Source organism: Pan paniscus, chromosome 17, assembly GCF_029289425.2.
Source record: "Pan paniscus chromosome 17, NHGRI_mPanPan1-v2.0_pri, whole genome shotgun sequence".
NCBI lineage: Eukaryota > Metazoa > Chordata > Mammalia > Primates > Hominidae > Pan > Pan paniscus.
The window spans coordinates 74,972,572-74,986,044 of NC_073266.2; the positions used below are offsets into that span (position 1 = coordinate 74,972,572).

The following is a 13,473-nucleotide window of genomic DNA, read 5'->3' on the forward strand; positions in this document are numbered from 1 at the left end:
AACACATACGAAAAACTCCGATAGTAAATAGTTATTTTCCTGCAATTGCTAACTCAAGTTCAGAATGTTTTTCTTTTACAGTGCAATAGCCTATAATAGCCTTGTTGTCGAAGCTGCATTTTATTTTCATGCTTCTTTTGACCCATTTAAGTTTCTGATCTTCAAGAAAATTGGACCTGTGAATGTGGCATGCTAAGTGAATATCCATGTCCTGATATAATGCTTGGTACAACTGTTTGTCCAGATTCTAATAACCGTGAACTAGCACTTATCATACCACATTTCTATACAGTGTGTTTGTAAATCAAATGCTGGTGGGGAGGGGGGAGAAGAGGAGTGTAACTTCAAATTAAAAGAAAAAATTCCAAGTTGCAGAACTTCTGAAGGTTAAAGTATGGATGCTAAACAAGGGGCAGTTAGAAAGCCACTTTCCCTTATATTTTCTTAAAGAACTATAGAGAAAGAAACATCAAAAATATTTCAAAAAATACTTGAAAATCGTATTAGTATTGATACTCCAAAAATTGTCTTGAAGTAGAAAACAAATATTGTTCCTTTTTAGAAAGAAAGAGAAAAGGGCATCCAAACCTAATTCAGTAAAAATTAGGGTGCTCACTAAACAAGCACATCCATTTTCCTTTTAAATGGATTTTGGGTTGAAACATAAAACCTCAAACCACCATTATAAAAACAACGTGAAAAATCTGCTTTAATTCTAGCCCAATGAAATTATACACAAAGAAGCCAATACGATTTCATGATTTCCCTGAGATCGCCAATATTGATCGAGGGAAGGCGGAGGGATGGTGGGAGTGAGGGAGGAGGGAGGGAGGAAGGAAGGAAGCGAGGCAGTGAGAAAATGCAACTCACCTTTCTGCTCCCAGGCCCACCGAAATATAATTCCCAAAAGCAGGTTTATCTCAGTGTCCTGGCAAATGAGTTTAACATTTTGAAAATTTATTTAAATGGAAATTTATATACCTAGGTTTCTGTATGGAGGAAGCATCAGCCTAGGGTAACTGGCCGCTCCTTGAGACTGAAGCCAGCAGAGCAGCAGAGGCTACCTTAGCGCTGGGGCATATCAGACCCACTACTTCCCAGTTCTGCTTCTCTCCTGTTGTATTTCAGTCCCTGTGCACTCATGGACCAAGAACAGGTTGACTCTCGTGAACTTTTGCTCAACTCAGTATTATATTTCAAACATTAACTGACTCAAATCATCCCAAGTGTCCAGCTGCCATATATAAGGTAGGGAGTGCGAAGAGAGACAGTAGGAGGGGGTGAGGAGGAGAGGAAAAACAGAGAAACCAAAACCTGAGTTATTTTACCTGGCTCCTGTTGTGACACTAGAGATGTGAGCAACCAGAAAAGTATGTCTGGCAAACCAGAGGATCTGCCGCTTTCTTACTCAGGCTTTGATAACACAGAGAAGACGCTATTTGAAAGAATAATTGGCAGCGTATTGGCCAGAGCTCAATAAAGTTGATCTATGAATAACGTCACTGTACATTCATGTGACAGGGTGGGGGTGGGGGTGTTGCTCTGAAGCAAGAAGAGAGAGGAGGGCGGCAGAAAAGGTCACTGAGACTAAGAACTGTTTTCCAAATGAATCAAACCTTTCTCTGGCACCAAGAAGGGACATATACAGTATTCCGAGCTCTGCCCTTGTTTTCTTATCAAGTTTTCTCTAACAGCTGGAAGTGGTTGAAGGGGGCTGTCTTAAGGAGACCCCCTGCTCTTCTTTTGACAGCTGATCAAAAGAAAATAGGTCACGCTTCTCAAACTTATGTCCACCCTGTCCTTAATTACTGTCTCTTTAAACAAAGGCAACATCTGCGCAACCTCAGCTAGCTTGAATCTTCGGAGGCAAACAGAGCGCAACCTGCTTTGGAAGAATCTTGTTACGTTTAAGGCTTTATGCCGGGTGTTGGCCTCTCTGTCTTCAACTACCCCTCCACCCCCACTCGGACTGCAGAAATCTCCAACTCTCTGTCCCCCAGTTCCACTCCCACCTCCAGACCTGGGGTTGCCAAACAACGGAAATTCTAGGAAGACGTAGGTGCGGTTTTTAAAGCCTTGGCTTGTGAGCTTTCTCAGGCTGGCCGGGGCGCTGGTCTTTTCAGAAACAAGGTTTGAATATGCAGATGTCAGCCAGGATTCCTTGTCGTCTGCCCACCGCCGTTCCTCTCCCGGGATTCGAGAGAAGCGGGAGTGTGTGTGTGTGTGTGTGTGTGCGCGCGCGTGTGTGTGTCGCGTGTTAGGAGAAAGGTCCGTGGTTGCCGTCTCAGCTGGTTTGCTTACTCTCTGCCCCCAGGAGAAGTTTGCTCACTTGGGACACCAGCGACCCTCCTCACCTCCACCTCACCGGTTCTACACTCTCCCCACTTCTTTCCAAGTCGCTGATGCAGAAAGCACTTGGTCACCTTGAAACGGCAGCTCCCGGAATTCTAGTTTTGTTTTGCAATCTAGCAGGGCTCTTCGGAAGCCTCATAACTGAGATTTATGGGCTCACCGGGTAATTAAATGATGTTATTGTGTTAACTTTGCATGCATTACTGCTGCCCGCGCCGCCCGTGGGCCGCCGGCCGGCCGCAGCTCGCTGGCGGCGAGGGCGCTACAGTTGCTCTGACCGCGTAGATTATGCATGTCCCGGCCTCGGGAATTTACCATGCATTAGAATACATTAGCGCCTGCATTTTAAAAGGCTAAACTATTGGCTCCCAGCTAGGGACTCTCGGGAAGTGGCTTGTTAGTGACGAGTGTTTGTCTACACTGGCACATAACGGAGTCTTTTGCTCCCGGCTTACTCGCCTCCAGGAAAGCTTTGGGGTGAGGCGAAGGCGATTGAAGCAATGCCCCTTCCCCCAGATCGCAGCTGCTCAGGGGGGACACAGCACGGCATCTTTCACCGAATCTCTCTCGCTCGCTCGCACTCCAGCCTCCCTCTCCCCAGCGACCCCCCCCTTCTCCTCCCTCCCTCTCCTTGACGTTTGATTCCAGTAGCAAAGGAGGTAAAAAAGGCACCGAGCCGTCAGCCAAACCTGAAAAGCGCGGCCCCGCCCCCTCCACAGCCACTGGTAGCTTCCCGTGGAAGGCCCGCCTCCCGGGGCAGCTGCGGCCTCGGAGTGGTTGCGCGTGGCGCCCGTCGGGCGCGGCCCCGCCCCAGGTCCGGGAGGGTAGGTTGGCTGCCCCGGCGAGCGGCAGAGCCCTTCTGGACAGCTCCCGCTCACCCAAACAGAAGACGTCGGCGCCGGAGCGGGCTCGGACATGGCGAGGCTGCGAGCCGGCCCGAGCGGCGGGGCCCGGTGATCCCTCCCTCCCTCCCCGTCCCCTCCCCTCTCCCGCACGCACGCCCCGTCCGCCCCCACCCCGCCCCCATCCCGGGCGAGCCCGCCCGCAGCCCGGGGCGCACACCCGCACGCGCACTCCCCTCCACTCACTCCCGCACTCTCGCGCCCGCCCCCACTCCCGCAGCCGAGCCCCGCCACGCGCGCCTTGCCCGCCCGCCGGCCGCCCCCGCCGCCCCTGCCGCCCCCGGGCCCCAATGGACTGAATGAAGGCTGCCTACACCGCCTATCGATGCCTCACCAAAGACCTAGAAGGCTGCGCCATGAACCCGGAGCTGACAATGGAAAGTCTGGGCACTTTGCACGGGCCGGCCGGCGGCGGCAGTGGCGGGGGCGGCGGCGGGGGCGGCGGGGGCGGCGGCGGGGGCCCGGGCCATGAGCAGGAGCTGCTGGCCAGCCCCAGCCCCCACCACGCGGGCCGCGGCGCCGCTGGCTCGCTGCGGGGCCCTCCGCCGCCTCCAACCGCGCACCAGGAGCTGGGCACGGCGGCAGCGGCGGCAGCGGCGGCGTCGCGCTCGGCCATGGTCACCAGCATGGCCTCGATCCTGGACGGCGGCGACTACCGGCCCGAGCTCTCCATCCCGCTGCACCACGCCATGAGCATGTCCTGCGACTCGTCTCCGCCTGGCATGGGCATGAGCAACACCTACACCACGCTGACACCGCTCCAGCCGCTGCCACCCATCTCCACCGTGTCTGACAAGTTCCACCACCCTCACCCGCACCACCATCCGCACCACCACCACCACCACCACCACCAGCGCCTGTCCGGCAACGTCAGCGGCAGCTTCACCCTCATGCGCGACGAGCGCGGGCTCCCGGCCATGAACAACCTCTACAGTCCCTACAAGGAGATGCCGGGCATGAGCCAGAGCCTGTCCCCGCTGGCCGCCACGCCGCTGGGCAACGGGCTAGGCGGCCTCCACAACGCGCAGCAGAGTCTGCCCAACTACGGTCCGCCGGGCCACGACAAAATGCTCAGCCCCAACTTCGACGCGCACCACACTGCCATGCTGACCCGCGGTGAGCAACACCTGTCCCGCGGCCTGGGCACCCCACCTGCGGCCATGATGTCGCACCTGAACGGCCTGCACCACCCGGGCCACACTCAGTCTCACGGGCCGGTGCTGGCACCCAGTCGCGAGCGGCCACCCTCGTCCTCATCGGGCTCGCAGGTGGCCACGTCGGGCCAGCTGGAAGAAATCAACACCAAAGAGGTGGCCCAGCGCATCACAGCGGAGCTGAAGCGCTACAGTATCCCCCAGGCGATCTTCGCGCAGAGGGTGCTGTGCCGGTCTCAGGGGACTCTCTCCGACCTGCTCCGGAATCCAAAACCGTGGAGTAAACTCAAATCTGGCAGGGAGACCTTCCGCAGGATGTGGAAGTGGCTTCAGGAGCCCGAGTTCCAGCGCATGTCCGCCTTACGCCTGGCAGGTAAGGCCGGGGCTAGCCAGGGGCCAGGCTGCTGGGAAGAGGGCTCCGGGTCCGGTGCTTGTGGCCCAAGTCTGCGCGCCGAGTCACTTCTCTTGATTCTTTCCTTCTCTTTCCTATACACGTCCTCTTTCTTCTCGTTTTTATTTCTTCTTCCATTTTCTCTTTCTCTTCCGCACTTCCCCTACTTTCCCTTCTCCCTTTTCTTTTTCTTTCTTACTCCCTCCTTGTCCCTGAGCTTTCATTGACCGACCCCCCCCCATTACATTCGCCCTCCCCTCAATGTGCCAACCTTTGCCCTATTTCCGATCTTCCCAGGTACTGGGAGGCGGGATGGGGGTGTGCGTTTTCCTCTAGGAGCCCTGTCTTTCCAAGACCCACAGAAACCAGGACCTGCCCTTATTCAAAACCCCATGCACTTCAAGTCTCTTTTAGACAACACATTTCAATTTTCCGGGCTGACTAGTCTCCCTGTGCAGAGGCAGTTGAGAGGCTTTGCTCTGCAGAGGGAAAAGAGCTCTCTACTCTCCCACCCACCATATAGGCAAACTTATTTGGTCATTGGCTGAAGGCACAGCCTTGCCCGCGCGGGGAACCGGCGGCCAGGATACAACAGCGCTCCTGGAGCCCATCTCTGGCCTTGGCGTTGGCGCAGGGACTTTCTGACCGGGCTTGAGGGGCTCGGGCCAGCTCCAATGTCACTACCTACAGCGAGGGCAGGGTGTAAGGTTGAGAAGGTCACATTCACCGCTTTGGGAGGACGTGGGAGAAGAGACTGAGGTGGAAAGCGCTTTGCCTTGCTCACCGGCCGCCCTTGCCCCGGTCCCAGCGTTTGCTGGGATTTGCCAGGATTTGCCGGGGCTCCGGGAGACCCTGAGCACTCGCAGGAAGAGGTGCTGAGAAATTAAAAATTCAGGTTAGTTAATGCATCCCTGCCGCCGGCTGCAGGCTCCGCCTTTGCATTAAGCGGGCGCTGATTGTGCGCGCCTGGCGACCGCGGGGAGGACTGGCGGCCCGCGGGAGGGGACGGGTAGAGGCGCGGGTTACATTGTTCTGGAGCCGGCTCGGCTCTTTGTGCCTCCTCTAGCGGCCAAGCTGCGAGGTACAGCCCTCTATTGTTCTAGGAGCACAGAAACCTCCTGTGTGGGCGGCGGGTGCGCGAGCTAGAGGGAAAGATGCATTAGTTACTGCGACTGGCACGCAGTTGCGCGCTTTTGTGCGCACGGACCCCGCGCGGTGTGCGTGGCGACTGCGCTGCCCCTAGGAGCAAGCCACGGGCCCAGAGGGGCAAAATGTCCAGGTCCCCCACTGGGAAGGACACACTATACCCTATTGCAAGCCAGGGTGGGCGACTTCCCGTGGATCGGGTGGAGGGGGGTATCTTTCAGGATCGGCGGGCGGTCTAGGGGAACAATTCGTGGTGGCGATGATTTGCATAGCGCGGATGTTGGGATGCGCGCGGTTCCGAGCCAGCCTCGCACAGCTCGCTTCCGGAGCTGCGAGCTCAGGTTTCCACCCCCGATCCCCCGGGCTTTCCTCGCACCGCTGAGCCCAGCTTGTGGGGTGCACTCGACCAACGCCCGACAGGGCTGGGGAATGTGACAGGCAGCAGGTTCACCCGGGCTTGGGGAGGGGGAGTTTCCGCTTTGACAGCATTTTCCTTTGCCGTCTGCTGGTGGATTCCTATTCCCAGTCGGTAATCGCCCCGCAGTGTTGATCTAAGAAGGTAAAGAAAACCAGGTTTCCCTGCAAAGAGCCTCCCCCAAATCGGCGGACTCCGGATACTTTGAGTGGATTTAGAAATTTATGTAATCTTTCTCCTTTAGTTTATTTTTCATCCTCTCCTACAGTTTTCTCTGATTTGCTGTTGGTTCGAGGCAAGATAAAGCAGCCAGTAGAGAGTGATAATAATAGCGGCGGGAAATAAACTGGAGACTGACTGATAGTTCTTAACATTTTGTCATAGATCCCCCCGAATGTCCCAGGCCCTCTCTGGTGGGTTTTAGTACCCGCCGGCTTCTTGGGCACCGGGAACCAGAAGGAACTTGGCAGCTGGTCCTAGGGGTACAGTTAAAGGCAGGATGACAGCTATTCTCCTGCTCATCTCAGAGCGCTGCCGCCCCCTCATGCCGGTCGCGCAAAGAACACAGCTTTTAAAAAACACGTGCCTTCTGCCCATATAGGTCTGAAAGTGATGAGGAAAGTAATGCTTCGCCTATTAGCGAGTTTCAGCTTTTAAAATGATCCCAAGCGTTGCTGAGATGAGAAAGCGTGGCATCCCGGGGGTCCTCAGCCCCACCCGCGCCCATGGTGCAAGTCTGCAGGGACAGGCCCGGGAGAGCACTGCCCACGCCGCTAGATTTTCCGCAGAGAATCGCTGAAGCTGCCTTCGTGGGAGACAGAATGCCTCCTCCAGCGAGTGGAAAAGGCCTGCTGAGGACCCCGCTTTGCTCGAGCATTCAAATGTGTGTCTGTTTTATTACCCTGGGTTGAAAAGGGACAAGAGCTTTAGCCTTTTTATCTGGCCATTTTATCAGCAACTACAAGTGTGTTGAGTGGTTATTATTACATAGGAGGCTTTTCAGTTTGGGGTCAGTAGATCAGTCTCTTCAGACACTGATGCAGAAGCTGGGACTGGTAAGTAGGTATTGTGTGCTCGGAGCGCTAGGGGACAGGAGCAAATGGAGAAGAAAAGCGGAGGCTTTCTCCGCCCAGAGTATCGATCGGAATCCCCGCCGGTACGCCGCAGAGGGCCCTCGCCGTTGGGCCCCGGGGGTTTAACAAGCCCAGCCGCTCCACAGGCGGCTCGGCCGGACTCTCAGACCGGTGCCTGGAAGACACCGTCCCTGCCCCCCTCCCGCCAAACCTGCCTCTTCTCTTTCTCTCATAGGTTATAGGTTCCCTTTCTCTCTCATTTTGGCCCCGCCCCCGGGTCCTGCCAAACAGCCAAGCAGGCCAGGGTTTAGGGGGCTCAGAATGAAGAGGTCTGATTTGGCCAGCGCCGGCAAAGCTCACCCTTAGGCGAGGTCACAACAGAGGCAGGTCCTTCCTGCCCAGCCTGCCGGTGTAGTCACAGCCAAGGGTGGCACTTGAAAGGAAAAGGGAGAAAACTTCGGAGAAATTTAGATTGCCCCAGCGTTAGATTTCAGAGAAATTGACTCCAAATGCACGGATTCGTTCGGAAAGGGCGGCTAAGTGGCAGGTGGTTGCAACCCCGCCCGGTCGGGCCTTCGCAGAGGTTCCCCAAGACCAGCCCTTGCAGGGCGGTTTTCAGCAACCTGACAAGAGGCGGCCAAGACAAATTTCCGCGGGTTCGAGCACACACTCTCGGGCGTTGGGCCCCAGAGACCTCTAAACCAAGCACAAACAAGAAGGGAGTGAGAGAACCCAGGCTAGAACTTGAATGGGCATCCCACTGAGGAAAAGCGAGGCCTCGGTGGCAGGCATGTTTTCTTCCGACGCCCGAAAATCGAGCGGAGCGCCCGACTACATTTCCTGCAGAGGTTTCCGCCTCCAGTGAGCCCGGATCCCCCAGCGGCCTGCCCGGAGCTGGTCTCCAGTCCCCGCCGTAGTCCGACGCACGGCCCTCTCCTGTCAGCAAGCTCCCAGCGGCCAGTCTGAAGCCAATTCTGTTCAGGCGGCCGAGGGCCCTTAGCCAACCCACCATGATGTCGCCTGGGCCACCTGATGCCCGCAGCGGCGGGACACGGCCCGGGCAGTGCGCAGTGGCTCCTGCTAGGGGCACCGCGTGCGTGCTTGTCTCCCGCTGCGCCGGGGGACGTCCTTGGGTGACACGGGCCGCTGGGCACCTCCCAAGCCGAGGAAACGGACCCCCTTCGCAGAGTCTCGCGCCCACCCCCCCCCCAACCTCCCACCTCGTTTCTCGCTGCTAGGGCTCCCGACTCAGCCCACCTCTCCTGGCGGTTTAGTTAGGGATCAGAGCTGTAGAGGCTGAACGCAACCCGTGCCAGTACGGAACAGACGATATGTTTGCCTGCTAGCTGCTTGGATGAATAATTGAAAAGTTCGCTGCAGTCTCTGCTTCGTCAAGTCCCGGTGCCGGGAGAACACCTTCCCAACACGCATCAGGGTGGGCGGGAGCGGGCAGAGGAGGCGGGACCCGAGGGAGGAGAGTGAACCCGAGCAGGAGAAGCAGCCCAGGCAGCCAGGCGCCCTCGATGCGAGAGGCTGGGCATTTATTTTTATTCCAGGCTTTCCACTGTGTGGTTATGTCACTTTCTCAAACAAATGTGTATATGGAGGGAGATCGATGCTGATAATGTTTAGAAGATTAAAAGAGCATTAATGCTGGCAACAATAACGTAAACGTGTGGACCCAGATTTCATTGATCTGGAACTTGATCCGGCGCGTTTCCAGTAAGCCCGACGGCGCGCTCTTCCCAGCAGAGCGCTCGCCAGCGCCACGGCCCCGCGGCTTTCCAGCGGTGCCGCTTCGCCAGCTCTGCGCGGGTTCTCCCGTCTGACCGCAGCTCCTCCCCCGCGAGGCCCCAGCCCGCCTTACTTCCCCGAGGTTTTCTCCTCCTCTCGCGGGGCTCTCTGCCCTCTGCACCCCCTCCCCCGACCTCTGCACCACCCGCCCCTGTGCGCACACACCGCTACTTGCGCTTCCGGCGATCCGCCTGGGCGGCTGGGTCCGCGAAGCCAATGCGCTGAACGGTGCCCGAGTCTTCCTAACTATCCTGTGCTTGGCCGTTGCCACTGGGCCCTGGTGACTAAGCCCAAGTTTGAAAATGACGTGGCTAAAGCTGCCTGCTAACGGCAGAGCTTAATCAGCCGCAGATCCCCTCCCATCCTCATCGGTTCTCGTACTAAAAAGGCTCACACGCAGACTTTTTACGCAGGTGCATTCGTTGGACAATTAAACGTGGCCCTAGTAACAAAAGCCTGAGCTTCATCCCTCCGAGTAGCAGGCTCTGCGCTGGACTGGTCGGGTCTAACAGGGAGAATCTTGTGTCCTACCTTGGCTGGGACAGGAAGTAAGAGAAGCAAACTGGGGAACACCTGCCCCACCCCTTCCCACCCCCTGGACGTCCTGGGCCGAGGCCCGGGTCACTGGCCCATCGCGGGTAAGGAGGTGTCCTGTGGAACACCTGCATTGACTGGAAAAGAAAGAACTTTAAAGCTCTTCCTTCCCGCTTGTGAGGGACACCACCACACCCTGCCAACCACTCCCCTGGCCAAATGGTGGCTTGTTTTTCCAGAAGGAGCACGAAGGTGAATTTTATGGAAAAAAAATAAAAGATCAGGGACCGAAGTGGGAGTTGGATGAGAACTAATTCTTCTGTTTTTTTTTTTTTTTTTTGAAATTATGAATCCCACCTGTTGAAGAAGGCTGAGCTTTTCCAACAGCGGGTATCAATCGGGAGGGAAAGCAGTGTTTTCCAGCCCTCTCCAAGAACAGTAATTAATAAGAGGAAGGAAAAGAGAGATGGGAAAGCAAATCGTGCATTGTTCTGCTTTGAGTTGAGGCAGAGGGTAGGCTGGTGTTTCTTCCTCATCTTCCCACTAGTGTTCTTCCTTAAAGAAGGGAGCTTTGGTACACCACCTTGGTTCCTAGTCAGAAAGTGCCCTACCGGACCCTTTTAAACTACAGTGAGATAGCTGGGTAATCAGATATGTAACTAAGGAGGAGAGCAGGTGGTTTCCCTTTGGTCTGGCGGACAACTGGCTCCCTCCCCACAGCCCCCACTTGAAAGACCCCTAGGCTCTGGGAGGGGCGAGTGGGCCTTTAGAGGATAGAATCATAGACTCTCTCCTACTCCCATCTTAGAATTCCAAGATTGGGCAGGATTCCTGGTGAATGGTGAGGTCTGGGCAAAGGATAAACTGATTACCCCAGATTCTCTGTCCCTACAAGGCACCAGCAGCTGCTTCACTCTCCTTTTGAGCCAGGTCCGCCCTGAGGTAACAGTACCCTAGGCCAGTTTTACCATCCCAAGTGCCAGACTTCAGCCCTGAGGGAAGGAGAGCCAGCCTCTCCTGCTGTCTTCAAACCAAGGCTTCATTTTACAGTCACCCCCTGATATGAGAGAGAGCCTCCCCACCAGGTTTTCTGGCCTTTAGACACTTCTCTTCAAAGAAGAGACCAGAGGAACAGGACTGAAAAACTCTCAGGAAGAAAGTCCTGGGCTCCACACTCCATGGCTAGTGGCTGGATTTGGCAGAAACTGTCTTCATGAAAAGTGGTATCATGGAGGGGGATCCCTGGAGCAAGGAAGACCTCAAGGGAGAAGCAGAGAGATTTAGTTTCTGGGTTCTTGCCAAAGGAAGGGAAATTAGGAGGGAATAAATAGAAATAATTGCCTGTATAAAGGGCCCTGGGGAGGAGGGTGAAGACGGAGGCACCCTAGGCCTTAAACTTCATCTAGACTCCCCTGGGCTGTGCTGACTTCTGACCCTTCTAGGGACCTTTGTTTTTGCTGACTTGGGAAAAGTTGCTTCCTCCAGGGAGACAACTCTTCTTAGAGGGGAGAGTCCATAATGAGGAAGCCCTCTGGGGTGATTTATTTATGCTGTCAGGTATAGAGCTCCATCAGGCTAACTCTCCCTGCGGGGCCCTATCACCCCCTCTTATCACCCAGGCTTTTTCCCTAACCAGCCTCTGTGCCTTTGGGGGAAAGGCTTTTTGATTTCCCAGTCTCATTCAAGGCAATGGCTGAAAAATGTGCATAGGTTTTTCTAGGGGCAGGTGGGGAAGAGGTAGGGACGTGGATTGTGTGACGCAGCCCATCTAATGCCTGACATGGTGCAGATGGGCAAGACTTGGAGGCAGGCTGTGGGCTGTGCAGATAGAGATAGCCTCACTTCGGGAGCAGGATTCCTAGAAGCTGTGGACGTTTATTATGAAAAACTGTCCCACACAAATTGTCCCAGAGGGCAGGGAGGCTCTGCATTCCACCCCGGCACCTCTTTCACCCTTTGAGGACCCATTACTCTTCTGTAGAAAGCAGACTTTGTTTGGGTTGGAAGCACACCTCCAATGTAATTTAATCAGCATTGGACTTTGGCTCTTGTAATCAAATATACATATACTTTCTCCTGCAAGAAGAAAAATAATTTCTCTGTAACTGGTATTGACTTGAAGTCATGTAATCTCTGGAAAGCATCCCATTTTTAAAGGGAAAGGTAAAATTAAGGGGAAAAGAACCCACAGTGTTAGTGGTTTGCTTTGTCATTACTAAGAAGAGCCAGTTACCACTTAAGAAAGGGCAGAAGAAGCATTTCTAGAGCATAAATACTTGTGCTGCTCCAATTGTAGATATTTCATTTACAGTTTTCTCTGTGCAATCAGCCTCGGAGATGGTTAAGGATAGGAAACTAGGTTGACTGGCTCACCAAATTCTAGAATGTGGGCTTTATTACTTATGTTGCATTGACATCCTTGAAGGAACCTGTTTGACGGCTCATTTTTCTGCCCTATTTGTAGAGGCCATAGGCAGCAGCAGCTCCTTGAGTTCCAGCAGGATCTGGGTGGGTAGCAAGCCTTTCCTTTTAAGGGTGATTGGCAGCCATTGTCAGCTTGCTTCCCACTCCACCCCAGTGCCCTTGAGCATGAAGCTGTGCCCTACTGCGTCCTCCTGGAGCAAGCTCGGAGTCCCCACCCCCCAGGGTGAGGTTCTGGGCTTTGCCCAAGTTGAGTCTGCTAGGGAATCTGTTGTAAACACAGATCCATTGATTTGCATTTGTCAGAGAGTAAAGTTAAACCAGTGAAAAGAGAAGCCCTTACCCTTTTATGCAGGGCCAGGGAAACCTTTCATATTGATCCTATTGATCCAACCTTTCCCTTTAAGGAAACCACATAGTTAAAGACCCTCGTTCAATAGATTTACCCTTCGTGCTTGTGATATTCCTTTAAGTGTTCTCATCTAGGATAGCTGGGCATTAAGCCCACACTCCAAACCAAACAAAAATGAGAAGGGGGGTGGGAAGAGAGGGGGTCAGGAGGCAGAATTGTGGGAAGTGAAATTAAATCAAACTGAAATGTGTAATGACCCAGTTGGGGATGTTTTTCTCATTCTTCTAAAATGACATGCAGGGATAAAGACAAAATAGATGCATTTGGCATCTTTTTTTATGAGAAAAGAAAATCTGTTTATATGCCTAGAGTAAAAATGTCTCAGGAACATCATTTTCTACTGTAAAATTATTTCAATTAAGCCACCAGTTTGCTTCATTAAGATTGGTTCACTTAAAAGCAGTGATGTTGCCACAATTATTTTGGTTCATTTGTAGCAAATCAGAAAAAGGATTCTCCCCAGAAATGCAATATTTTGGACTCTGTATATGAGCATAAACACTGAAGTCACTTGAAAAGAGAGAGGATTTGGAGTTTTTGTGTTCTGCTGAATGTGGGAAGCAGTGGGTAGAACTTTTGTTGTGGAGCAGAGTAGATGGAATAGGAATTGCCAGATATTGCTCAGTATCCCTCTTGCTTGTAGATATGAAAATGTAAGTCTCATTTGCCTCCAGAACCATCGGCACAATCCATTTCATTTCTTCCCTGATCCTTTTTTCCTGTCTAAATAACATCCATTTGTGATTTTTTTCAACACGGTACATGACCTATTTCTAATTGGCTATCTCTTGGGTTGTTTTTGTACATTCATGTTTGTTTTATGTGATTGAAAAATATTAATGATTTCGTAGGTGAGCTAATGTATTTATCTGCTGAGCG

General features: G+C 53.7%; 1 protein-coding gene across 1 annotated transcript in view; it reads left to right on the forward strand.

Annotated features, from left to right (window-relative positions):
• Positions 1–3,202: 3,202 nt before the first annotated feature.
• ONECUT2 (one cut homeobox 2) overlaps positions 3,203–13,473 on the forward strand; it is a 56,025-nt gene continuing 45,754 nt past the window's right edge. Inside the window, exon 1 of the mRNA XM_024926312.5 lies at positions 3,203–4,781. Within this exon, the coding sequence (XP_024782080.2) occupies positions 3,554–4,781 (1,228 nt within the window). The 5' untranslated portion in view covers positions 3,203–3,553. The remainder of the gene's footprint in view (positions 4,782–13,473) is intronic.